The 27,873-nt window shown below is 41.9% G+C and overlaps 1 protein-coding gene across 3 annotated transcripts; it reads right to left on the reverse strand.

Moving 5' to 3' along the window:
* Nucleotides 1-27,653, reverse strand: LOC104635342 (sodium-dependent neutral amino acid transporter B(0)AT3). 3 transcript variants are annotated; one of them, XM_010302100.2, is made up of 13 exons: nucleotides 27,388-27,652; nucleotides 17,595-17,735; nucleotides 16,122-16,259; nucleotides 13,876-14,057; nucleotides 13,381-13,491; nucleotides 7,871-7,983; nucleotides 7,438-7,566; nucleotides 6,679-6,835; nucleotides 5,628-5,832; nucleotides 3,863-4,022; nucleotides 1,903-2,065; nucleotides 578-809; nucleotides 1-284 (listed from the first exon to the last, which is right to left on the reverse strand). In XM_010302100.2, exons 1-12 carry the CDS (start codon nucleotides 27,542-27,544, stop codon nucleotides 597-599), a joined length of 1,869 nt encoding a protein of 622 aa, XP_010300402.2. In that variant the 5' UTR covers nucleotides 27,545-27,652; the 3' UTR covers nucleotides 1-284; nucleotides 578-596. The 3 variants fall into 3 exon arrangements, with proteins under 3 accessions (XP_010300402.2, XP_075600771.1, XP_075600770.1); XM_075744655.1 differs by having other exon boundaries at nucleotides 204-281; nucleotides 27,388-27,653; XM_075744656.1 differs by lacking the exon at nucleotides 7,438-7,566 and having other exon boundaries at nucleotides 27,388-27,653.
* Nucleotides 27,654-27,873: the final 220 nt, after the last annotated feature.

Raw genomic sequence — 27,873 nt, forward strand, 5'->3', positions numbered from 1 at the left:
ATTTGTGCAAAATTAATTACTCATATTTATTTAACGTACATTCTTTTAACTGCTGATGCTTTATTTTTGTTCTTTGCAATGCTCGAGAATATGAAATAATCACAAAATAACTGCTATTTAAATGTGTACGGGAATTTAAGTAGAGTGTAGCAGACGAGGAGTCCTTATTCTTTAAGAGCTTCCATTCTACATCTCTGAGGGGTGTCAGTGAATGAAACTGTAGGTGCTTGTGTTCCATTTTTATGTTGCTGATCCTTTCAGTCTGGTTTGGTTTTCCTTCCCTTCTAAAAAAAAAAAAAAAAAGAGGGCACTTTTCAAAGTCTGGCTGGAGAGAGACATGAAGTTGGTAATGCATGAAAACGGTTAAAGCAATGGGGCTGGTACTTGGTCTGTATGTAGGATTCAGGACAGGATGTAGGAGGGACAAGATTAATATAGTTGTTATAAAATTGGTTGAAAATAGTTATAGAGTGCTAGTGATTGGCTGTAAGCATATCTATCTACTGCAAAAACCGGGTTGGTTGGATGATGTCGTACTACAGCTAACCACGTCTAACAAAGACTTATTTTTACTTACGGACAGATACAATGAGTATTTATTCTTCTGGATGAGAAAAATTGCTATTAGCCCCTTGACATGAAAAGACTTCTGATGGTACAAAGCTTGGACCCTTGCTTCTGCGCATTCGTTTGATCAGATGGAAGAGTGCTACCAGAGGTACAAACACGCAAGGAAGGACAGCTAACAGCACACAGATGGCCAGTACCCAAGGTGGATAAACTTTCTCCTCTTTCATAGGGAAGCCTTCCTATGGAGATAAAAAAGCAAGCAAAAGAATTAATTGGTAGGTACACTTACATTTTACTATGATTTCCATTTGCATTTTCTTATGCTGTTATAGTAAGGATGGCAAAAGTTTTACTCTTGCTCTACAGTAGCATTCAGTGGCCATGTCCTCTGTATACCCTTCTTGTGGGTCTAACGATGGCTGTAAATGTTTTACAGTTTCAGAGATTTATAGCTAGAAGTGTGACACATTCCTAGGGATGCAGAGGTTGCCCAAAGAGTTGTCAAGCTTTCACCCTTTCTTGGTTAAGCTCTGATTATTCTCAAAGTACTCAAAGCTTATCTGGCTTCAGTAATCGCCAAGCGTGCTCTTTGCCAAATAGGGAGACCAAGGGAATGATGATGATGCAATTTCTGTGAGACTGTGACTATGAGTTTTATTTTGGGATGGTGGAGACTCAATGGAGTTTGGAGAAGACACTGCTGCTGTGTAATCCTCGGGCAGTTTAAGACTAGAATTGATCTTCAGACCCCTGTGTGGTGTGCATTTGAGAGGGATCCAAGAAACTGCAACTGAAACGAGTCAGTGACATCCAGATCAAATGTTCTCAGCATGGACGTGTCTTTGGTGATGAATGAACCAACACCGTTCTCGGACCACTGCCTCCTCCCTGTCTGCCTCTCAAAAGTACACATTCATATATTCATCAGGGCCCCAGTGATATTGGTAGTTCTCACTGAGAGATGTTTTCATCCCTGGCATCTGTTATGCAGCTCTAAAGCTCTGCTCATGTTCCATCTCTGAACCCCCTGTAGGTACAGAGTCTCTGTGAGACATTTCACTGCAACAGTTCTCTGTGTTACGTGCATCCATAAGAAATACAGAGTGCAGAGTATGCGGGACTCCTCAAGAAGATGCTCTGTTAGCAGAAACGCATTTTACTATGGGTAACCTCTATGCGTACTGGAGCCTTCTTGTGCTGAGCATTGCATCGCTTCAGGCTGCATTACGTAGGTAAGCTGTAGATGGCGATGATTTTTAAAGTATCTGGTAAGGGAAAAAAATACACAACTCTTGCTTTTATTAGAAGTTTTGAAAATATTTGGGAACATACATATTTAGGGTTCCAGGCTGCATAGCTTGGCGGCTTCTGTATCTGAAGAGTAACAAAGGCCACGAAGACAATTAGTAGGAGCAGAGGGCTAATAAACCTCCATGTGATCTGCCAGTAGAGATTGGGTTTTCGTCCAGTCATCCATGTCACGTCTTTGCTGAACCTTTTAAGAGGAGGCATGTTTATGATGGTGTCAGATCTAAGTGGTAACAGTTTCACTTGTTCATATTTTTCTAGAATTTTTAAACACTTGGTAAGCTCCCTAAATCTTTTCTATTTCATACCCTTCTTTAATAACTTACTATAAACTGAAGTAAATAATAACATCAATAAAGTAAGTCTTTATTGATCCCTACCAGAGATGCATGATCAGTTTACATTGTCGGTTTACATTACCTGAGCACCTAGTCTAAGGCTTCTAAGCACAAATAAACAATGAAAACATTACAGAAGTTCTATAGAACTATTGAAACATTTTAAAAAAGACAGAATTACCAAGGGAACAAACATAGCTTGTTAGGAAGAAGTCTGAATTACTCAGCACCAAATAAATCAAATCAGGTCAGGGACAGAATTATTACAACCTGAGCTAGCTTCCTCTGCAGTCAGTTGTGGCAGTTGTTTGGACATGGAGCTGGTCATTTACATGTACTTCTTGCAGTTTTGTACATTGAATGGGCAGTAGATACATGGCTCTGGGTTTGATAGTTACATGATAACCTGTATCTACCAAATTGGAAAGAGTTTTGTAATCTGGAAGAGGAATTGTGATTTTGTGTGTGTGTGTTCAAACATCAGCTTTATCTTCAATTCTGTTAATCTAACTGAAGATATTAGAAATTCTCTTGAGAACTAGGAAAAAGTAATTTGACTATGTTTATATCCCATAGTAACAAACAGAGCACAATAGAGAAAATAAAGGTAGTGTGGAATCCAGAGTCTGTTGTAGCATGTGAAACCAGATTTTATTGCTAATTCTGCATCATGGAAGATTGAGGCTAGCTGTTACGGGCAGCAAAAGGGGTGTGTGAAATTGTTTATGGTGATATAGCCTGGGAGTTATCACCATTTAACATGGGAGGTACTCCAAGGATCTTATCAGTGGATCTAAAAAATGTAATGCAGGGACTTTAGCTGTAATTGAGGAAGATTTTTTTTTTTTTCCTCTTCAGTTTCTTGTTTTTAAAATCATAGCCTATGGTAAGGCTTAAGTTCAGATGATACTGAAACACCTTAATACGCAACAGCACTGGCCAAACATGAATTCATTACCTATACAGTATACAAAGTGAACCACAAAAAAATCATGACCTTCATCATCCCAGTGCCAGAGTAACAAATGGAAAGGTGAAGTCCCAACATGTAACTGAGTAAATTATAGAGGGGGGAAAACATTAAGCTTTATTGAGAATTGGGAAGTTTCTGGACTAGAAGGGTGCCGAGTAGAAAAGGCAGGTTTATTCTAAATCAAAATGAGATAAGGTTTCTGGCATTTACAATTACAAAGAAACTAAATATTGAATTGAATTGAATTAGTGTCTGTGACTGTGGAGATTCTCAGCTTGCAGGTTGAGCCTTTTAACATGGGGGAGTTACTGCATGTTGCTTACTATGAAGTTTGAGGGGAAAAATAATGATAAACATAAAATACAAGATTATACAAAACAAAGGGGGAGTATATTTGAAAGGCAGTGTAACTCCTCTTGGCCAAAGAACTACCATGCCTCTTGACTTTCTGGCTTTAACCTTAGGATCCCCCCTTCCATAAGTGCTACGCAGAGATTATCCTTCCTGTTTTACAAATATAGGGGACTTGAAGCAAATAACAACTACATTCACAGATCTGATAAATGCTACAGAAATAAGTTAATATTGTATACCTGTATGTAACGTACCTGGATCGAGAGGAGAATGCATTTGTCACTTATGAGAAAAAAAACCCGTCTGTTTTCAAACGTACCTTTTAATTTTATAGACATACACAACCCCAATCACTTCAAAGAAAGCGATGACTAGAAGAGGCAATGAGCCTGCATAGCTGTCAAAAATGTCAATCCAGTAACTCCCTGAACCCAGTGTAAAACACAGAGCGATGAGGAAGCAAATTAGACATATTATACCTGAGGGAAAAAAGGTATCTTTGTTACTGGAGTACTGAAGTGAACCTGGTAAGTATATTTTTGTTCTAAATTATTTTTGCTCTTGTTCTAGTGATTTTTATTCTCTCTCCCTCTACGGAGCTACAACAAGCTGTTTTTCCTTAAGGCAGCTATAACATCACTTCCCAAACTGTGTGCTGGCCAAGAGGCACCACTCTGTTGCAGGAGGTATGCGCTCATGTGACTCGGAGCATCCTTCAGTTGTTAGTACTTCCAGCAGGTAGCGTGGGCTGTGCTATCCCATTGCCCTGTGTTAATTTTTGACTGATGTAGTGAGTTTCAAGTGCCTTCATTTCCGTGTCATCATAGGCTCAAAGCACAGGCAGCTGGCACCTGAGAAGTGTAAGGACTCCCTGGATTTCTGTCCCCCTTTCCCTCAAAGGGCCCAGAGCCACAAATGTGTATGTCCCTTACATCCCAGCATGTATAGTTTAGGTTTTACCGCGTTTCTGTACAGTCAGTTCCCCTTTAGACAAGATATGGATTCGGGGTAACTGAGAGAAAAAGTGCAAAGGAGGGAAGGTGTTGCTGGATGCAAACATGGGTCGCAAATCAATTTGTATGTCCTTGTGCTGTGCTGCTAATTGTTTTGGACTCTGAGATGGCCTTTGGTTCAATGCTGGGTAAAATTGGCTCCAGACTTTTTTTTTTTTTAATAAAAAAAGCTCACAATTGGAATATCAATTTCATAATAATATGGTTGCCTTATCAAGTTGTAAATAAATTTGTTTCTACATAAAAAGTTGTAAAATGAGAAGGATATAATTTAGATGCCACAGGAAGACTCTAAAAAAAGCATGAAAGCAATATTACCCATAAGAATTTAAAAGGGCACATTGCAGAAGTGTTAATCCATTGCTTCAAACCGACAGAAATTTTTCTAGACCAATTTCACAGTAGAATCTCTCAGACTCTCACTGAGTCTGGTTCTTGAGGAGCAGGTTGGGTTCAGTAACTGTCTCTGGTTGAAAAGATTCCGGTTTCGGTGCAAGAACAGGATTACACACACTCATTCCTCGTTTTCCAAGTGGTAATTTTCTACTCTGGTGTGTTCACAGTAAATTTGAAGTAATCTTGTAGCAGCATAAACCTGAATGAAATAGGGGTGAATGACCTATCTCATAATTGTGACAATGTGTTAAGTTCATGTGCAAGTAGGTGGCCATGGCAGACCAGCTGATGTCACTGGTTGCCTTAAAGTGACTTGTTTAGGTGCCAAAGGCTTAAGTGAAGACAAGGCTCTTCCTGATGTTTACAACAGCTAGGAGTGAACTTGACTCCAGGAATAGCAATTTAACAAGCTTTCTCAGACTGAATCCAGCTCTTGCAAGCTAAGAAAAAAAACTGGCAAGGGTGATATAATACTGACAGCTTCTGCTATAACTGCTGCCTCATCTATGCCCTTATCTTCTGCAAACACAATCCACTGCCTTTACTAACACTATGAGATAGCTAAGTTTAATATTACAAATTCTTAATCCCTCTATGATTTTTATTAAGCAGTTGGTAGTTTGTGCATCTACAAAGAAGCCATCTTCTTTGAACGAAGCAAAGCAAATACCTTACCAGATAATAGCTCTTTGGGTATTGATTTAGATATAACTGGAAGCTCTAGAAGAGGAGTGAAGACTCCCTCGATGTTCCCAAACATAGAAGAAAGGCCCAAGCAGAACAACATTATGAAAAACAGGATGGCCCAGGCCTGGGAGCCAGGCATTAGAATGATGGCTTGAGTGAAAATGATGAAAGCCAAGCCAGTTCCCGATACGCTCTGCAGAATTCACAAACAGAAAAAACTATGCATTATAATGGTGTAAATGTAGTTTCTTATGCATATAGAAATATAACATGCTTCTGTTCTTCCCTGGAGTCAAGGGTGCTGGTCAGCCTGTGGGGCTCTGTGGCAGTCAGCAGTTGAGACCGTGGGTGGCAGGGAGTGTTTGTGGGGATTTAAATTTTAAATGGTCTATCAGACATATGTGGACAATCATAGAGCAGAATTTTAGCTTGCACAGAGAGATGAGTCCAGAGTAATGAGATCTGAGAGTTGTAATTGAAATAGCAATTGGTGAAATATTGGTGAGATCCAGTGCAGAGAGGAAGAAAAATAAAAAGGAGACGACAAGGGAATAGAAAGATGGGGAAAGGAAGATAAAAGAGAAGACGGTGATAAGATACTTTCCTGGTGGTCATATATGTGATTGAAGGCAAAAAGTGAACATTTCAATAGATTATTTTTTTAGTATATTTTCCTAAATGTGGATTTACAAAACTCCCATTCAGCATCCTTTTTCTATAATCTTTCAGCTAGATATGTTTCCTCTGTTGTGCTTATTCCTGTAAACCAAAGTAGGACTGAATCTAGTGTCCGTGATAGGCTTCAGGTAGGAGCACCTTTGAAGATCAATTTTGTGACAATAATGCATAGTTTTGCATGCTGTACCAGACAGCTTTGAGTTCAGACTGTCCTACAGCATTGTTGTTATTTCAAATTTTGAAAAATTGTTTTGTTTCATTACAAGTAGAGTGAAGTACAAGTACTTACAAGAAAAAGGAAGATACCAGTCCTTCTACATATTTTGTTTAAGGGTTACTTTGTTGAAAGCAATTACGGTACCTGATCAAGAAATTCTTGAAGGTCACAACTTTTCAGTTTGAGTCCAGCAATTTTTTCTGGATATGATGAATTTAGGAAACTAATCCAGGCTGTATAGTTTTGTCGTATGATGCTTTCTTCTGGAAGATCAAATTCATTGATGATACTGATAATGTTCCTGCCAGAGAAGCCAACATAGTTTAAATGTTTGCAGATTATGTGCCTGGAAGTGCTATGTCATGTATTCAGATGTTAATAGAAAGTTGTGTTTGCGTTCTGTGCTGTTATTTACAGTATAAAGGAAAATATTAAATGGGGACTTACATATAAAATAGTTAGGAGAAAATATTCAGACTATTTAATGTCATCTTCTTCAGATACAAACTCTGAGTACTTTATGCAGATGCAGTCTTGAAAACATTTCTATTTTTAATTTATCAGCTCTCCAGAACACTTCCACCATTTGTGTTTAATAACTTAGTGAATCTGGTTGAATAGGAAAAGGTATTGGTGTTTTAACTACTTCTAATGCTAGTCTGACACTGCGATGTGATCCTTGATGCACAATGGATTGTTTTATAATTTGTCTTGCTTCTTATGAACGCTACCCCTGAACATTTTTGCCCCAGTGCCACTTTCTATTTTTATATTAGACTTCTCCATACAGATGCTTTTCCTTTTTAGTGAAAATACATTCTCTCCATGCATGGTTTTTAAGTAATGCGTTATTTATTTAGGCATTGAAACCCCAGTATAACACTGGAAACACAAGTTTCTCACCTGTCCAGGCAGTCCCAGTATCCTGTGGTTGCTTTAAACCCCAAAACAGAAAAGACTGGGATGGAAGCGTAGAGGGATGTCATGCTGTTCACAATTGCTACTGTCACAGCATCCTTTTCACAGTCATTTCTAGAAATAGCATTCAAACAAGTGAAGAGACTAAAAAAGGCAGTATTTTTATCTGTGATTCCCTCAGATATTTCTGCAAACATCTTATTTTTTTAGATTCCCCCCCCCCCCCCATACTGTTAGAAAGTCTATTTGACCTTTTAGAAAGATAACAGCTGTTAAGATCCTTTAGAAAAAATAAGATCCTTTAGAAAAAATAAGATCCTTTATAAATATCCTAAGGAAAGAGTTTTGCAAATTTTAGAAAATTGCACAAAATGCAGCAAGAATTTAGCCAATTTATAAAGGTTGTAGTTCTACTTACTTTGGTGGATTGTAGCTTGAGAATGCAATAAGCCCTCCAAAAGCCAAGGAGAGAGAGAAGAAAATCTGGGTAGCTGCATCAAGCCATACACGGGGATTTTTCAAAGTGTTCAGCTGAAACAATTGGAATAAATGCATGTATTAGGCTTAAATTAAAATTTCTTTTTCTCTCTCAGTTCTCATAGCTCATCTCTTATTTCACTTCTGAGATTGTGAGTTGTGTTGCCATCTAAATATACCGAAAATGGAAATTAGTACAAAACATGTCAGTAAAGTAGGTGTTTCTGAAGACGTAAGTTGGTCTATTATAATGTCTGTAGTAAGTATAGAATCTATTTCATTGTACACCTCTTCTGTCTGATGATAAAAATGTGTTTCTACATGGTAGGCAATATGGACAGTACATTACACTTTTCCTCAATTTATTTCTTTTTGTTAATTCACATACCGTGTAACTTACAGTTTAAGAATATTATCTTCCTAAAACTATATAAACAAATATTAAGCCTTCATTATTTTAAGACACAAAGTGATTCCATAGCTTTCCAAATTTGCTTAAAAAGAATTTAAAAGAAAGACTAAAAGCCCAAGAGAATATTCATTAAAAAGAGCATCTCAGATTCAAAGAACAATGAAAGCAGCAATAAAAGATAAAAAGGCAACATAGGAAAAATAAGGAAAAAGGAGAAGATGACAGAGTGAAATTTGAATTTTGATGTAAGGGCAATGCGACAGAGCAAGCTAAATTAAAAAGTCAATGATTGTTGGATTACAGAGAATAATACAGAGATTTTAAAGAGCTACACTAAGAAGGAATCTTACCATTAAAATCAGTCTAAAAGAAAAAGATAAAACATAAGTAATAGACAAAATGTAAATGTGCTCAATAAATACTAGTTTCCTGCAGAAACTAAGTAATTGTGTGTTATATTCAAATCCTATCAGGTGAATTACTTTCCGATCCGTTATCAAGTAGGGGGGAATAGAAACCAGTATTAGCTAAGAATGAGTGTTTTAAAAACCAGCTGGCCCAAACATACTGAGGCTGTAGAGTATTTCGCTTTGTTTTACATCAGTCTGAGTCAAATCTGCATCCTAGTCATACCGGGCGAATTGTGTTTTCTGGGTCGTGTCTGTGTGCCTGTGCTATAGATCCTAGTCCGTGACTAAGAACGTTTGTAGGAATGATCCTGCCAGGGGCATTTGTAGGAATAAGAGGTAAGTGTGACAAAAGAACCTTCAGAGCATTTTGGGTTTCTCTGAAGCTGGCCTGAGCTTGAAGAGCAAGAGTAATGGGTTCACCTTGGTGTGGATGGATGCTGTGAATGCAGATGCTTTCTCCACAGGTATGCCAGTGCTTTGGCCACAGCAGAACTGGTATAACGTTTTGTACAACAGCATAGCAAGCAGATATGTGTTACCATTACTGGCTGAAATGCTTCAGCTTAGGCAAACCTTTCTAGAGGTTTATTTTGAAAGATGATAACCAAACCCTCCAATCATAGAATGGTTTGGAGGTTGGAAGGGACCTCAAAGACCATCTGGTCCCAAGCCCCCTGCCATGGGCAGGGACACCCTCCACTAGACCACGTTGCCCAAAGCCCCATCCAACCTGGCCGTGAACACTTCCAGGGAGGGGGCATCCTGTTCCTGTGTCTCACCACCCTCACAGTGAAGAATTTTTTCCTAATATCTAATCTAAACCTTCCCTCCTTCAGTTTAAAGCCATTACCCCTTGTCCTATCACTCCATGCCCTCGTAAACAGTCCCTCTCCAGCTTTCCTGTAGGCCCCTTCAGGTACTATAGGGGCTGCTATAAGGTCTCCCCGGAGCCTTCTCTTCTCCAGGCTGAACAGCCCCAACTCTCTCAGCCTGTCCTCATAGGAGAGGTGCTCCAGCCCTCTGATCAGCTTCGTGGCCCTATGCCAGAGTGCTCACTGGTAGGACCTTGTGCAGGTGCAGAACTAGATTGCTATTGCAGTGCAGAAACCCAGCATTTGCATTGCTACATGGCCTTCGTGGGTTGATTAAGTGCTGCCAAGTCGATTGTCAGTGCTGATAGATGCGGCTGTTACAAGTCTGGCTTTCTGACTGGGGACTCTGGCAAATGTCTCTGGAGATGGTTTAGTTTGGTGCTCGATGCAATGCATTTGTTGACTCTAAAAGATACTAATCAACCCCCAAACCTGAAGAAATAGTGGACAGGCAAACATGCCATAGCAATGTCATTATCTGGTCTTAAGCAAATAATTATGAATCTAAATATTATTTCATATTTTCAGTAATATGGCATACAGATTTCATAAGTGTGTCTTCAGAAGAAAAAATGTGCTGAAGCTAGAAACATGCAGATGAAGATATACAACCAGAATGTGAATGAATGAGCATGGGAGTAATGAGGCAAGGAATTATAATTGCTCCCCCCGGGCGGTGAGATGTTGAGATACTTGAACACATGAGACACCGAAAGAAACTCTTAGAACAGAATTTAAAAAAATCCTGAGATCCCTGTGATGTTTAATTTTGGTGTAAAACCAGCTATTGCTTTTCTCATAAGCAAGTGGCCAACAAGTAATACTGCACTTGAAGACAGCAGTTCATTAAGGTAATGCTTTCGTTCCCCTCAATACCAGAAACAATATGGACAGACCAGGTACCTTGAAAGGACTTTTAAGTATCCGTTCACAGTAACATATCAGGTGTAAAACTAAACTGCAAAATAGAGGAAAAAAAATTACAAATTGCCTCTGTGACAGAGGATCTGGTGCCCATGCCGCCTTTTTCTTGGCTATTCTCGCTGCTCGTAAAATAGCTGCAGAGCTCTGGGTGCCGGCATCAGTTTCCCAGCCAAGTTCCTGGAATTATTCAATGCCAGAGAACCCCCAAATATTTACAGTCTCTGAAGCTCTTTCAGATGTGAAAGAGAATGGAAGAGGAGGCGTTTGCGCTCCTGAGCCAACACAGATGTCCACAGAAGCTGAACCGCATAGAGACTGTTGCTGATGCTTGATGGGATCCCTTTTCTGCTGCCTGATTATCTTTTTTTTTTTAATCAAGAACCTTTCCAAAGGTTCCAAGAACCTTTCTCTGTTCCAACTCTTGTGTTGCATCATCTTTGTACAACTCCTGCTTTCCCCTCAAGTGCCTGTTAGCGTAACTTCAGTATCTTTTTTGTTTTCTTGGCAGCTTCACTTTCCAGGTAGCCAAGGATTTAGAGAGGGTGAGTAAAGCGTCAGATTTCTCCATGTCTGAAAGTCAATGAAAAGAAGCATTCATTATTTTTGCTAGAATTTAAGGTGTGAAAATGTGTCAGGTGGCAAAAAAAGACTTTGTATTTCTGCATGAAAATAAAAACACAGCCTGCCATATTTAAAATCCATATGCGTGCAGTTATTATTTGTGATATTTATTAATGAGAACTAAAATACAAACTTGGAGAGTGGATAAACTTAAACAATGATGGTTTGAGAAAAAAATTAAATGCATTTGGGAGATTATGATGTATGGGTATCATGTGACTTTTAGCATTAGGTATTACTTTTTCACGGATTTTCAAAAACAACAGTGAGGGGTAACAGTTACCAGAGAGCGGATGTGGCAGCCATTACAGAGAAACTACAATTTCTGCTGCACTGCGAAGTTGGAAAGAAGTTGGAAAAGATTGCCTCCAATGAGTGGGGAATGTCAAGAAGGTTGATTATTTTTAATTTTTTAATTTTTTTTTTATTTTTTTAAAGCAAGCTGAAACAGGCATTAGGTGAGCTAACTCTTACTTTATTTTGCTAAAACTTTACAAGCTTCCTGCAAAAAGACAGGAAAAGAAGAAGAAAACAGCACACACTTAAGAAATATGCTTTACAGTTTTGTAAGCTAATGTGGTCTGGGTGGGCCAAGTAAATCTTTGCCAAAAAAACCCAACAACCCCCTGTACAACTCACTTTGGGACATCCCCTGTGGAGAAGTGTAACCAGAAAAACTCGTGTATTTACTGATGGCAGCAGTGGGAATAGTTCCTCATTAAACAGGCTAACAGAAAAGGCGATATTGGTGTGGCAGTTGTGGGCTGAGGGGAAGAAAAGAGAAAGGAATGTTGCAGTTGTGTGCTTACTGTCTTTCTGAGGTCTTTGAAGTGCCAAAATCCTCCATAGCAGTTGGTGTGTTAGTTTAACAAAGCCATCTCTCTGTCTTATTGTGTTGGGTTTGTGTGGCAAGGTTTTGGTAGTGGGTGGGGGCATGGGCTATAGGGGTGGCTCCTGTGAGGAGCTTCTAGAAGCTTCCACAGTGTCTGATAGAGCCAATGCCAGCCAGCCCCAAGATGGGCCCGCCCCTGGCCAAGGCCAAGCCAATCAGCGCCTTTTGTTAACTTCTCCTCCCCATCATTCTGGGGAAGGAGTGAGTGAGCGGCCGCGTGGCGCTCAGCTGCTGGCTGGGCCTAAACCACGACACTTATGCTGTAACTTTCTATGCAATAGCAACGCCCGTAGCAGATACCACTTACCAGGCTGTTGCATCAACTTCTTCATGTTTGTAGAACATAGTTTCATCACCAAAACCATCTTCAGATGACTCTTCAAGGGTGTCCCCGGGATCTGCTTCGTCAAACCAGCTGATCATTAACTGCAGGTTGATTGCAGCCGGATTTTCATTCTGACTTCTGGCACCAGTCTACAAAGCCATCTGGCTCTTCTTTTATGATGATGCGCTCCCCCTCAGCACTGCAATACCTCCAGGCTTTGTGAATACACAAAAATCTATTTTTTTTGCATTAAGTTCACTGTGCAATAATCGTAAATCCCAAAGTTTTCCAGAGAAACCCGACAGCCAAGCTGAGGCCTAATGACAACAGGCCAACAAGCCCTGTTCTGCTTGTGTTTTCTAATCTTTCTTTCTTTAAGACATCAGACCAAGCATTTATTGTCCTGTCTGTGCCCTACAAAAACACAAGTGCACATCCCGATCTCCTGTAAAGACCAGGGTCGTCCTTTTTGAGCTCTGACAGTGGAGAGGGGAGAAAAACTTCAGCTATGGAGAAATAGGAGTAGGAGAAAATTCCTTTCAACCTTACAAAAAACCCCCAAAAACCAAAAAACAACCTTGCAGTGTAATTCCTCAGTAGTTTTCCTTGTGAATTCTTAAAATATTAAAATTGTGTAAATTCTGTAGTGTTGGCAGAGAAATCCCATCTTCATCATGTGTAAAAGAGGGATGATTCTGTTCATGAAGCTCATAAGCTTCACTTACACATTCAAGACCAAGGCACCCATAACATACTTAACTCAATTTTCCAATATTTTCTGATATGCTTATTACTGAACTGTTAAATACTTTGCTGCTTCTTTTCTTGCTAAAGTATATTAAAATACTGAATCATTTCATGTCAGAAAAAAGAGCTCAGCTGAGCTCTTGGATGGGAACCTCGATCAGGAGTTGCTGGAAAATGAATATGCAGTATGAGATCTGAGGGGGAGAAAAAGGGAAAATAATATTTCTGACTATAGCAGCAATACTTACGTTAGGGGTGAAGAGGTAAGCCAGACCATCAGTGGCTCCTGGTAGAGTGAGTCCGTGAATAAGGAATATAGTTAGGACCAGGTAAGGAAATAGTGCTGTTACATAAATTGCCTAAAGTAAGAAGACAGACAGTTACCGAAAATAACATTGATATTTAAGTTATTGCAACATACAATCCTAATAATATTAGATAAGACAGCTACAGGTGAACATTGCCATCTTTAAAAGAAGCAGAATGTGCTATTGCAGAACACATGTAACAAAATTGCCTTTAAAACTGTGTGAGGAGAAACTGGTAGGGCAGAAGCATTTGCAATGGAAAAGGAAAAGTGTCACTTGGAGCCAGCTGTGCTGCTGTTATCGCTTTGGACAAGGAGCACGCTGAAATGGTGCTGGTGTGGTAAATGGGGTAAGGCTTTCCTTGGTGGTGAAACGCGGTATCTGCAGAGCAAGATGCAACGGGTGGGATAACGCACTTCTCCATCCTTTCCGTACCTTTCCTGTGGTTTCAATTCCTCGGATGGTGCAGAGATAGACAATTGCCCAGCAGGTTGCTAAGCACAAAATGAGCCACCACTGTAACGTGCCAGTCTCAGTGACGTCGGGTGTTATGTTCAAAGTTTTCCTGTACCAAAAATAATTTACTGCGGTACTTTCGTAACATTCTTCATTAAGCCCTGGAAAAAAATGTGGCAAGGGTAAGAATAAATTTTAAAATTGGTAATATTTTTCCTGCTCACTGTATGGTTAAGAAGCAATATTTTATACTAAAGGAGAGAGGCAGGATGGCCTCTTGTGGGCTGCCAAATCAAATACTGAACTGGCCTTTCTGCACCGTCTGTAACGTGCAGCAAGACAAAATCTGCCACGGCAGGCTCAGACTTACGAGACCTTCACCAGAACATCACCAGCATTTCTACAGGTGATGACTTTCTAAATAGAAAAGGTGTCATGCTCAGTGGAAGGTAAAATCTCCACCGCAATTACAGTTTAGACTATGAAATTTTTAGGACACGTGTAAGCCCAGGATCCCCTGGCTTTGTCATGGCCCTGTAGTGGGGTAAGACCCAGGCATCAGCCTCTTTGGTTCACGTTCCCAGGGCTTCTGTGAGCAGGAACCTCGGGCACCTGAGCGCGGGGGAGCAGGCGCTCCCCAGCCAGACTCTGCGTCTGGAGAAGAGGGAACCGGGAACACGAGGTACACCACCACCCGTGCTCACCCCCAGCCTAAGTGCAACCTAAATGCCTGAAGAGGAGGTTGACAGAGGATCTTCAGGAAACCCACCGTCTTTAGCTGGAAACCTGAGCTCCCTGGGTGCTGCAGCTCCCTCCTTTGCTCCTAGCCAGAATCAGGTGTATCCTGAGAGCACGAGGCAGCCCTGCGCATTTCCAGGAGCTGGGGTTACACCGTGCGGAGCCAACGGAGCCAGGACTGGTGGTGATCCCTGTAACCAGGAGGTCCAGCACACACCGAGGCTGGGGGAGCTCTTTCTCCTGTCCCTGCCTGGTGAGAGCTGAATCCATCTCCTCCTCTGCCTGGGGAGCACGCTCATTTTCTCGCAGTGTCTCCTGCTGAAGCTGCTGTTTTGTATGCAATCCCACTGAAGTTTAGTGTAACTTTTTTCCCTCTCCTTCCCCAAATTCAAGTCCCGTTAGCTTTGGCTATCGGCTCCTGCTCACATTACCTAACGTGCTGAGCAGAGGGGCTCACGCCGGGCAGCTTGCCGCTCTCCTGCCATGAACAGCAATAGCCCAGGTGGGAGAAAGAATGGGGCTCATTCCGCTTGCATGGAGGGGTAAGCAGTCATCCTGTCATGACTATACAAAGGGAAAGAGCATGTCTGCAGGCGGGAGAATGATAAGATGCTGCATTTCAGCAACATGCTGATGCTGCATTTACTGGTAGTAAGTTTGAGGTGGCTGAATGAGGTAAGTGGCTACAGGAAACCTCGCTTATTCTCCTGTTTAACTTCCAGAGTTGGGCATGATGATATATTTTGGGAAGATAATCCTGTGGGTACAAGGTACTCCTCCCTCCATTTTGTTTCTTTTTTCCTGTTGTATGAAGTACCAGCCTGTTCAATCAAACTCTCAAACTGGCCCGTTTCTCCCATTTCTTGTGACCTTTCACTCGGTTCTGAAACAGCCACCATTCACAACAAAACTCTGAAAACAAGCCAATCAACAATGCGGCAATTAAGCCACTAAGCAGAGCTCAGGGATCCTCTGAGCTCCTTGCCCCGTGGCTGCAGCGGGGAAGCTGTCCGATGTGTAAAAGTAGTCTCAGCAATCTACAGGCAGAAACTAAAGTTCTGCAGTAGGGTTGTGTTTCCTGCTCTGGCAATTCAGCTGATCTTTCTCGGCAGCACATCATGGCAAATGATCTGAAAGGTTTCTACAAGAGCTTGTTTTAAGTCATAACCAATGCATCACCACCTAATGAAAACTCAAAAGTCTCATTTAAAGCAATGACTGAAAGATGTAGTCATAAATTTGGTTCTTAATTGTGCTAGCAGTCTCATGTGTCTTGATATGTAGTTTATGATAACAAGACACGTGAGTCTTGATAAAGGACTATTTCTCCATAGTCAAAAAGCAGAGGATGCTTTTTCAGACTGGCAGTTGGATCATAGCACAAGCATAAAAAATAAATAAAACTTTCTTTTTCCCCTTGCTAGCCCCTCAACTCTGACATTTGTGATCCTCCTGTAGCTAGCAGTGATGCTGGCAGTGGTAGTTACCTGTTCTGTTTTCATTTAGAGGACAAACACTCCAAGGAAGGGGTTCTTGGAAGGAGTTTATGAAATACCACATCACCCAGGTTAAAACGGTGTTGTAGTATAAGCTCACCAGAACCGACACCATCCACGAACCAGCCCCTGCAGAAAGCACAAGATCTCAGCTTAGAAAAGTCACAGCACTTGCTCTTAGAAGCTGATGTTTCCTTATTTTTCAAGATTTTCTTCCCCCCCTCCCCAAGATTTTCATATGAAAGATGGGCATTTGTGTCCTCGGTAGCCAAACGCTGGTGCACAGTCCCCCAGCTCACCAGTCCTGCTCCAAGGCAGCTGACACTTCTACTTACATAGAAGATTAGAGTTGAAATCTTTGCTCTAGTGTATAACACATTGTTTTCTAGAACACGGGGCACCTTTAATAGCAGAGACCAAACGGGACTGAAGTTTCACAGCATGCTTCAGCTGCATGAGGGCACTCTTTTGGCCCAAATCACGCACATATGCCCTAAACTGGTATCTGCTTTGCTCCTACAATAAGGAAGAATAGCAACACCACAGTTTCTGCCTGCTTGCATTTTTGCAAAGGAAGGATGGACATGCCTAATTGTAGGAGATGGGTTTAGCTGGAGGCACCACCCTGCTGCTTGGTATTTCTTCCTGGTTGCCCTCTGGCCTTTAGATAACTCCTCTGACCCACCCCTTCTCCTCCCACACATGCCCACAGGCATGGCTGTCGCTGCCAATCCCATTTTCAGGCACCTGCTTAAAGCAGGGCGTGATCCAGCAGCGCTGGCTGGAGCATCCGAGGGTTTCTCCTTTTCCCTGCAGGCAGGGGGGTGCAATCTCAAATCCAGTAGAGCCGATGGTTCAGCCCTCTAACGACGGCTGCTCCCTTTCACTTTTTGCAGCGTAACAATGTGCACAGGACATGAGATATGTTTTTTCAGTGTATGTGAAATTAAATAAATGAATAAAAATACTGTTACAGGGCTGCACACCTGTCTGATGCGCACTGGCATGTGGACTGTCCCTCGTGCGCAGCCATGTTAATAAACTCCCTTCAGTAGCCCCACTGTGCCCCTCTCTCCCAAAGGAAAACTTTCCTAGGTGCTTTAGTATCTTTAGGAGGTGCAAGGCTCCCAATCCTGATTTTGTGTCTTTCTGTCCCCACTCCAGTCCGACTGTCCCTGGAAGGAGAAGACTGGCTCCTGGGGGGGCTCTGAGGGAGGAGCGAGAAGCACTGTGGGCAGGCAGCTCTTGTGTAAGCTCCAAGATATGGTAGGAACGGAGCAGTGCTGTCCAGCAGAGCTCATGATCATGATGCTTCCCACAGCAAAGATTACGAGGTTTGCATTTAAGGCTCCTTTGTGCCCCGGGAGCGATGTCCTAACGAGCACCAGGCACAGGTCTGTAGGAAGTGAGTGCTGGGTCGGAGTTCAGCTGCGGTTCCTTGAGCTGGGACCCTGCGAGACGTACCGACTCCTCCAAGGTAAGGTGAGATGCTGTTCCAGGCACCAATGCTGCCTTTCCTCAGGCACTGTCCTAGGGCCAGTTCAAGATGCAACAGTGGGATTCCTTCGAAGAGAAGAGCGATGATGTATGGGATCAGGAATGCCCCTGAAAACACAATTAAGTGCATTTGAGCCACATGATTATCTGCATCTGACTGAAATTACTGTTTTGTAATTTGTCCTTGTGGGATGTGTTGAGAGAGGAAGCGTTGCTAGGGATACCTGCCCAGTAACATCTGTTACTGGTAATTTTGTTGGCGAAGATGGAGGGGGAAGGACTGGGATGATTAGTGCTGCAGGATGCTTCCCCTTAGGCAGTGCTCCAGCCCATTATAAATAGCCTCACTATTTCCTTCGTTTCCCTTTCTTTAAAGCATCTTCTTTTCTTCCCCTGGTCATAAAGCACATGGGTTTGCTTCTCCCCTCTGCCATCTGTTTCCCCTTCAGTGCATCCCCTCATTTCCCTCCCCAAAGCTCTCAGGCCTGTGCTCCTCCATCCTCCCTGCTAAAGCAGGATTTCGTGCTGGAGACCCCAAGAGATGCGGTTACTTTACTGCGTGAAGTTCTGCTCAAAGCACAGAGCCTCTGGCTAATGGAAAACTGAAAGCAAGACTGAAGTTGTTCTATGAGACGTGGGAGCAATGAAACTTGATTTCCTCCCGATTTGTATCATCTACATCTCTCTTTTTCTCATAGTGGCTCCCCGGGACCAGAGGCAGCACGTGCTGTTGGGTGCCTGCAGGCAGGTATCATCAACCCTGCCCGCAGCCTGGCTGGTTCCTGCAGAAAGGTGTGCAGCGCCTCATCTCCACGCCTTCCCTAGAAGGGACATGGGTTTGGGTCTCCCGTCTTTGCACAGATACGGATTTTCATGAGACCAGAAGTTTCATCAGTATGTTTAAAGCACCTGCCCAAATGTCCAGTTAAATTAAAATGCTGTAATAGGTTGAAATTTATTTCCATAACCAAAAACCACTGTGACCACGAAGCCTCTTTTCTTTGGGGAAACAAAGACACAAGTCCTGCCTCAGCCCACCCCCCCCAATCTTATCAACTCATACCGACCCTGTGCTCCTTATCACTTTCTCAATAAACCTGTGCCTTGTTATACCATTTCAACTTTGCCTCCAAATCTCCTGAGTCTGCCCAGCTCTGCTCTTCCAGCTCTGGAAACCTCCTCCCCTCCCTCCAGGCTGGCAGGGAGAGCAGCTTCACCATCACCGCCTGAGAGAGCAGAGCGGAGCGGCTTGGCTCTCCGCTCCATCTTCAGCCCCGAGAGGGAGGAATGCACAAGGATTTATGGTTTCTTCCTGGAATGGCTCCTGTGTTTTGCAATCACTGACTATTTAGAAAGGTTGGGCAGATAAATCAAATTGCTTGGGCTAGGTATTGCAATAACTTTGCTGCAATAACTACATAAAATACCCAGAATAGATGCGCTGTTTAATGGCTTAGCCCTTTATCAAGAAATACATAGGAACAAAAATCATCAAAGCTCTTCTCAATGAAGGACTGCTCTTAATTTGCCAAACATGGAAATAAAGATGTTTTCAACTGCTAAGAAGCAGATTTGGAAAAGGAGTCTCACAGTTAATTCCCAGTATGTTAAATCCTTAATTTGGATCCTCAGTACCCCTGCTCAGTAGAATCCTTGCTTGGAGGAAGCTCCAATGTGGCTGTTATAAACACCCCTGAGAGAGAGACATTTACAGAGGGAGTTAAGGACCACAATAATTTGTTTATTTTTCAGTGTTTTACCACCCGATGAAACCTCACCTAGAACTGCCTACCGAAGCTCCCATGTAAATACTAAGGAATTTGCAGGTGCCTCCCGTGAGAACTCAGTAACCTCTCGCCATGATCAGTCCTGCGCTCTCCTTCAAACCTGCTGCAAAATCCCCCTCCACAGCACACCTGAGGGCGCCCACCCAGCCCTCCTGACAGCCCCATGCCTTGGGCTGTCTCCTGGGAAGACCAAAATACTCAGGTGAGTGACCGGAGCACGGCAGTGCGGAGCGCTCTGCTCCTTCGCCCCGCTGCCCGGCCGCACGCCAGCCCCGGGCGGCAGCTGTTTCGCTGCGATCCGTGCGATGCCGAGCCCTTGCTCACAGAGCGCTCCGTAAGCGATTGACCTAGTTCCCATATCATATCTCCCTGGAAATAACTGTGTAATAATTAGTGCAAACTATCCTCTGTTATCTCTGTCCCCTTTTCTGTTTGCTAGTTGAACCGTTGACAGCAGAGTATGTTTAGATATTCTGCTGATAAAAGCCTGTTTACTTTGTGCTGGTTTGTACGTATCTCCAGTCATATTTACAGCACGGCAAAACATAATGCCACACTTGGAAAGAAAAGACTAATTTTTCATGGGAACAATATAAAAAGTATGCTATCTGCAAGTATGAAGGTACAGCAGAAGATTGGACTAAGAAGAAATAGTTAATGGAGCTAATCCTTCTTGAATCTAATTCAAATAAATGGCTTACACTGTAGAAATACTTTTTCAGTTATTTATTCCTTTGCTTTACAGTATATTTAGGCAAAAGAAATAGTTAGGAAAAGCATAGACAGTCTACTCAAGCACTTGAAGCTTACTCTTTTTTACAATAAAATCCCCCACCCATAGAAAGAAAAAGAATAGCAGAAAGGTACCGGATTCCTAATGGTGAGTAGGAACCCTCTAGCACTGTATAGCCAAGGGATCTGTTGAATAGATAGGGGAGGATATCCCAGAAGGCAGAACTGAAATACTTTTAAAAAAAAAAAAATTAAAAAAAATGCCATGAGAAATCTAACCGTGGAAAAGGCAAGAAGAAAATCCAAGAAGCAGAATGAAGCAGCGAGCAGGTACCTAACACAGAGCATGTATCACAAAACAGCATTCGGACACGGGCACAGCAAAACCCTGTCAGCACCCATGTGATGTATAGCACAGGTACAGCAGAAACTCAGTAGGTTTGGCTTCCATGAGGCAAAGGGAAAAGGAAACCTTAGCAGAAACAATCATAAAGTGCCATTAAGCAGATTATTCTATATCTGGATATTCTAGGTATAATCATATCTAGATATCCAAGATCTATATGCTCTACAGTGAAAGGAAAATAAATGACATACATTAGAAAAAAGCCCAGGGGGAAACCTCTAAAACCAAAAGTTTATCTTCAGTATTTTTAATCTCAAAAAATGAATAAGGAAAATGATAGTGATTGAACATTTGTAAGTATTTGTACTCTGCTCTTGTGAGACCCCACCTGGAGTAGTGCGTCCAGCTCTGAGGGCCTCAGTACAGGAGAGACATGGAGCTGTTGCAGTGAGTCCAGAGGAGGGCCACGAAGCTGACCAGAGGGCTGGAGCACCTCTCCTGTGAGGACAGGCTGAGAGAGTTGGGATTGTTCAGCCTGGAGAAGAGAAGGCTCCAGGGAGATCTAATTGCGACTTACCAGTACCTGAAGGGGCCTACAGGAAAGATGGTGAGGGACTGTTTATGGGGGAGTGGAGTGACAGGACAAGGGGTAATGGCCTTAAGCTGAAGGAGGGTCAATTTAGATTAGATGTTAGAAAGAAATTCTTTACTGTGAGGGTGGTGAGGCACCGGAACAGGTTGCCCAGAGAGGTTGTGGATGCCCCATCCCTGGAAGTGTTTAAGACCAGGTTGGATGGGGCTTTGGACAACGTGGTCTAGTGGAAGGTGTCCCTGCCCATGGCAGAGGAGTTGGAACTAGATGGTCTTTGAGGTCCCTTCCAACCTCCAAACCATTCTATGATTCTATGATTCTAAGTACCTTACAAGCCTGGAAAAATGCCTAGAAAAATCAATTTAGTTGCATCCCTGAGGCATGACCTAGGAAAATGTTAGTCTACACCATTACTTCTGTCAGAAAGACACTCAAGATGCATAAAGCATCCGTCCTGCAAGTAGATACATGGACTACTAAAAGAAGGGCATGGAAAAAACCAAAACAGTCCAAAATCTTTCAGAGTTAAAAGTTATTTTGGAAGGAGATCCTGCACAAGGATACTACAAAGCTGAGGAACAATCCCTGTGCACATGAGAAGACACAAAAAGCCTACAAGAGCTTTTTCAAATCAGGCTATCCACAACTACAAATACTGCTTATATTGGTACGTTGGTTTCATTGACAACAGAGTCCCAAGTGACAAGGAGCACCAGTATGTAGCATGATCGGTATGATAGCTAACTCAGAAGAACCATTAGAGCGGAGACAACTCCATAGTCATGGCAGTAGAAAAGAAAATACCTGGTGCACTCTAGATACACTGAGGGGTTTTAAAACCTGACCCCTCAATTGCAATGTACAGGCAGATGAGGTCAGAAAAGCAACTGTTCAACCACAGTCAGCCCTCTGACTGCAAAATGACGCTCAAAGGACACGATCTTTGTTGTATCACCTACACATGACAATCTGTAAGAAAAGTGCACGCTAGGCAGCCTGTTGAGAGCTGCTGATGCACCGGGGGGCAGAATGACCAGGAGGCTAACGAAGGAGCGCAGTCTCAAGCTGAATCACAGCAGCCAGCAAAGCAAAGCAAAACAGCCAAATTGGTTTTGTCACATCTTAGAGCGACGGAGCAATAGACCTGCCTAGTGGAAATGTAAAGCAGTTTGAAGTATCAGCCAGGTGACCTACTAATCAAGATCTACCAAGACCAGGAGAACTTACTGAGCCTCAGTGAGAGGCAAAGAAGAAAACGCAATAGCTTTACTTGATGTTGGGGTACCAATGAAGACTTGCCAAATGACGGAGAAAAATTTAATGGAACTGATCCATGTGCTCGATATTGCATCTTACCAGCACCTGCAGATCAGCTAGCAGAAGTAAAGCAAGTAACTTGAAATAATGATCTAAAGACACAACTGCATTTCAAAGGCAAGAACATGAACAATACATTTCCTTCAGATCAGAGATTTAGGAATGGAAAAAAATAATTATAATGAAGACTGAAGTTACCTGGAAAGTGGCAAAATAGTAATTCCAAAAGAAATGCATCTGTAGAGTCTGAAAAATTCAGAAAGCACATCTCACTACAATACAATGCAACAAGGATTCAGTGATCCACTTCACCGGCTCTGTTCATACATAAGAGAAATGGTGATGGGGGAATTTTTCCAAAAGACTGAGAACTTAATGGCAAGATATCTGTGATAATTTATATTTTACAGACAAGAAATTGCAATAGGTGGTAACTGCTTGTTCAGATACAGAGATAAAGCTATTAGCTATTGAAAGGGGATTATCAGACCTGTCCCCCTTTCTCCATGGGAGTTCAGCTAAGCAGCGTAGTACCCAGCACAGCACCGAATCTCATCAAGACATCAGGTAGGGAAAAAAGCGTCAAGTCAATCATATTCACACCTCTCTCTGGAAACCAATAATTCATGTTCTTTGTTACGTCTTCTGCACATGCCTTAATCCAGATGAAAAGTATGAGCTACTATAAATGTGATATTTGTGCAATATATTTATGATGGCACTGATTTTGACTTACAAGGCCACATTGCACATCTTACAGACTCTGAAACTTTGCAGAGTTGTTTTCCATGTAAGTGACTACATCTCCTTGAGCAACAATGAAGGAGATAGAGCCGTTTCCATAAAACCAAGGGGGCAATAGCCATTTCAAACGACGATGGATAACACCCGTAGAGCAACTTATAACCCTGGTGGACTTCCCTGTGCAATACTCATGACTGAAGGATGCAAGTGAGCAGCACTCACGTGCAAGCATGCACCAACCTGAGCTGTAAAGGGCAACCAAATACAACAAGTTATAAAAGGATTAACCCCAAATGCCACACCTTTTCACCAAGGACTTGAGCAGGACACGGTAACAATCCAGAAGTTTGTTACTTATTGTAATATAATTCATTTTTCTATCAGAGAGCAAACTGTTCTGCTCTTCTCCACATACTTTTTTTTTTTTTACAGTATCTTTCAGGCATACCTGTTGTTCCTCTCAGATTTTATTTTCTTTCTGAGGACAGAGTGAGCCAGGCAACTGTGTTTCATAGCAAGATGTAGTTCAAATTCTTGCAAAAGGTCAGCTAGGCCACAGGTTATGAAAGTCTGTAAATCATTGCCCCAGAAGTAAACTGTTCTCCCTTTTTAGCAGGACTTTAGTGTTTATGTGTATTTATTTTCCTAGAAAGAACCTGTATTTTGTCTTAAAGATATTTTCCTGTCATTCTGTAGGCTCAGGCACTATGCATAATTTTAATACCCATGGGTTAGGCAAGCACATATATTCTAGCTATAATCAAAAGTACAACACTGCAACAAGTTCCAGCTAGAACTGGGGGTTTTTTTGAGGTGTACTCAGATGACTGTATGTGTACATATACAGCTATATGACTCGAGTGTTGGTTTTAAGTGACAAACTATATACTAGGCCATTTAGAGACTTATTTTCAGTCCCAGTTCCCCGGAAACCTTTGTGTTTGTCTCCACTTACTGTGCCAAACAACCTTCATATCCATTAGTCATGAAAAGTAAATAACTAACTTAACTCAGGCAATAAATCCAAATAATCAGTAACGACAGCAGGTGATAAATGTCAGCAAAACTGATATTATATTAGATCTGAGTTACTGAATAACACTAATGTGCTATGAATAAGGTCCAGAGGTCTGATGAGAACAGCTGACATGAGAAATATACAAGCACTTATTTTTATCTCTTGTTTTTAAAAAGATCTAGAAATGAGGAAAAGTGCATTGCCTAATTCTTAAACACTTGGATATCGCCTGAACCAGATGTGAAACTGTGGTCTGTACCCCAGAAGCCACTAATCCTTAGAGCAAGCCTGTGCTGTTTCCATACCAGGTTTTGCTGCACTTGTGGCCATGGCTGCAGGCATGGAGCCACTACACCTCTCAGGGCTCCTCGTTAACCACGATGCTGCTGGTCTATCTTGTGTTCACATCTTCAGATGCACGCAAGCAGGATTTATGCTTCAGTACCCCTGAAAAACCTATTGGGCTTTTGCATCTGAGTTGTTTGCTTTCAAAAATGCAACCCCAAATCACATCGCCACCTTACATTAGCAGAAGAAAAACACAATTGCATTATACACTGATGTAAACCCAACAGCTCTGTCTTCTTGGTGGTCTTCGTGACTCACTCAAACTCTTCCAACTTCAGCTTTCTGGGATAAATTATTCACAAATCCCACAGCACTTTGTTACAGAGTCCATCCTGCTGCTGAGCTCTTTGAGCCCATTGTTAAAATCCAATGACCAAACATCAGCCATATATATCCATACATCGACCTTTACTCACCACTGTCTTATGCTGGTGTTTGCAGTGATGCAAAGTAGCTATATGCTGTTACTGAGTCTGCTAACTATTTTAAATTGTTTTTTCACTGGCAAAATTGCTACTCACAGAGCAAATGAACAACTCAACCTTTGTCCCTGCAGTATTTTTCTGTTTTTATTACCTTTAATCCTGCTTTAAATCCTGTCTTTTTTGTTCCTAGCATCTCCTGAGGGACATATCAGTGCTCAGAAGCTGGATACACAAGCAAACAGACTCTCTGAGCACTGTGCAGTCCATAAGACAAGTCACCGTGAGTCTCCATGCACTCGGACTCACACTTCTCCTGAGGTGGTAGAGATCTGTAGGACAGGAATGCAGGGGACCCTGGATTGGAGGGATGGAGGGGAGACATCAGTCCTCAGTAGGAGGCAAGTGTTGCTGATCTTCTGAAGTGAGGCTGGGATCTGAAGAGGTTGAAAAACAGCTGGCCACAGCTAGTTCCCTGCCTCCAATATGGAGAAGCAACCCTTGGTGCTTCATGGGAAGGTGTGAGAGCCTTTTTTATGCTCCATAGAACAATATTTCATTTTAGTCCATAATAGAGATTTGCACAAAACCCTGAAGCACAAAGTTCATGCAGCCTCATGCAGTTGGCCCCAGAAGCAGCTCTGTGTAATGAGATGCGCAGAGGATCTGCGTCTTGTTATGGTCCTGTCTGTGAGTTTCAAACCTTCCACTGAGCGCTTTGTGTTAATTGTTCATTACATTCCAAAAATATCACATTATGTTAGTTTTATTACGTTCTTTGCTGATACTGAATGCTTGTTCCCTTGCTCCAAGATAGCAAGGCCACCTGAGATGCTCTAGGGTATTTGTCTGACCTACAACTTCTGCGCCAGAAGAACATCTTCCTTGCAGGCTCCATGCCATTTCTGCTATGGGGTTGTCTCTCTAAAGGTGTTTATCATGTCTTATTAAGGCATGCATCATTAACTGAAGTGACAGGCTTTTTCCAGCCATCCCCATAGGCAAATGGAAACAGCATGCTTGCACCTATGGTGTTCTAACCACCCAGTTATGGCACTCCTCTGAGCGAGTTTCCCATCTTGTGAATAAATAATGGGAAGTGTTAAGTCTCCTGGGAGTAATCTAACCAGCTGCTTCTTCTCTTTTCTTTTTTGAATTTGTGTAATTGTAGCTTCCAGCTGTTAACACGTTCAATGTTAAAGAGCTCTTTGCCACCAAAATAATTTGTTTGCTTGTTTATAGACTATAATAAATGTACTGTTTCATTTTCAGTTTCATGAGCTAAATAGATTGGCTTCTTAAGTCATTCCTTGTCCCATAAGTTTTCCAGACCTTGAATAATTGCTGGGGCTTTTCTACATTTTGTCTAATTTTTCAAGTTGACTTTGAAGGGTTGACTTTCCGAAGAAGTCAAAAGTTCAGAAGTTGTCTTAGTATCGGTGGCAACATCTCCACCTACTTCCTAGTGCTCTGCTCATATATGCCAAGATTGTTTTTGTTGATACAACCTGCTATATCTTACCAGAGTCCCTAAGTGGCTACTTCTTTCTAAAACATCTCCTGCCATTAAAGGCAGCATCCATTCTTGGTTGCTTGGTTGATTCAAATATATGTAGCTCACCAAGTAACCCAGATACCTTGGTAGAACAAGCTTGGATTTAATAAATTTTTCTATCATTTGCCAGTTTCTCCAGGTTTGACTTTTAAGTTAATGGGAAGATAATGAATAATAGTGGGCTGAAACAATGTGCTTCATCACTCTGCTTTAGACAACTGACCATGGCAGATCTCAAAAGCTACTCTAAGTGGTGAGTTATCAACTCCTCTTTTCTGATCCATTTATATTGACTAAATTGGCTGCTTCTAAAGGAATTCTTTGTGGGAATGGTGCCCAGGGACAGGCTTGGGCAGCTGTCTGCACCATCTGGCAGGCTCCTGTTGGGGGTGAGCATTTTAAACAGCTTCACAGCCATCAAAAAGTGCAATTCGGTTTTGTGCAGGGGCAGTTCCAGACAATGAGGTAACTCCTAAGAGCACCAGGGAAGGGAGGGGAACGACTCGGTCACCTTCCCAAATGAAAGCGCAGCGACCATTTGTCTGGGGGGGCTGGTTTACTCAGACCTCCCAGGACTTCTCACTTTTCCTTGAGATACCAAGATGCAGGTTCAATTTCCTCCTCCCATCGGGACTGTAACAGCAATGTAGAACTTTAACATCAGTTTTGCTGAGAGTTAGTATCAGTCTGGTCTTATTTCCTAAGAAAATACATAATTTTAAAATGAAATATATTTCTGTAGAAACAACTAATCTAAGTGGTGCAAAACATTTATGAGAATTAGATAGTTAAAAAAAAAAAAGTGATGCAAATACATAGCTTCCAAGCCCATCATAATTTAGTATAATTATACTAGAATTGTAGTTTAATATTTCAGCAAAGTCCCATTTCAATCTTACCGCCTCCATGTATCTGACACAAGTATGGAAATCGCCACACGTTCCCCAGGCCGACGGCAAATCCGATACAGCTTAAAATATACTGGAACTTGTTGTCCCACTTGGGTCTGCCATCTTCTTTAGGGATTTCAGGTGGCACTGATAAATCTTTTGACATTTCTATGAAATATCCTTAGCTCCCTATAAATGGGAAGATGCTTCAAAACCTGTCTCTCCTACAGGTTTTATGTGAGGTGACTGAAGGATCCTGGAAAGAGAGGTGGAGCTTCCTTTTTATGTAATGCAAAGGAACATGTCATTTGCAAAAGCTGCAGTTTAAAGACAAAACCAGGAATTATTATTATATAGACAGTTACCACTCTTGACTTTTTTTCAGTTCCTTCTATAGTTAGAGAATTTGAGAATATGGTGTTAATGGGTAACTCGGGATCAAACAGGTTTTTATTTTCTGTTCTCCTCCTGTTCCCAGATACTTTCAGAGAAGTG

This window comes from Balearica regulorum, chromosome 2, assembly GCF_011004875.1.
Source record: "Balearica regulorum gibbericeps isolate bBalReg1 chromosome 2, bBalReg1.pri, whole genome shotgun sequence".
Lineage (NCBI taxonomy): Eukaryota > Metazoa > Chordata > Aves > Gruiformes > Gruidae > Balearica > Balearica regulorum.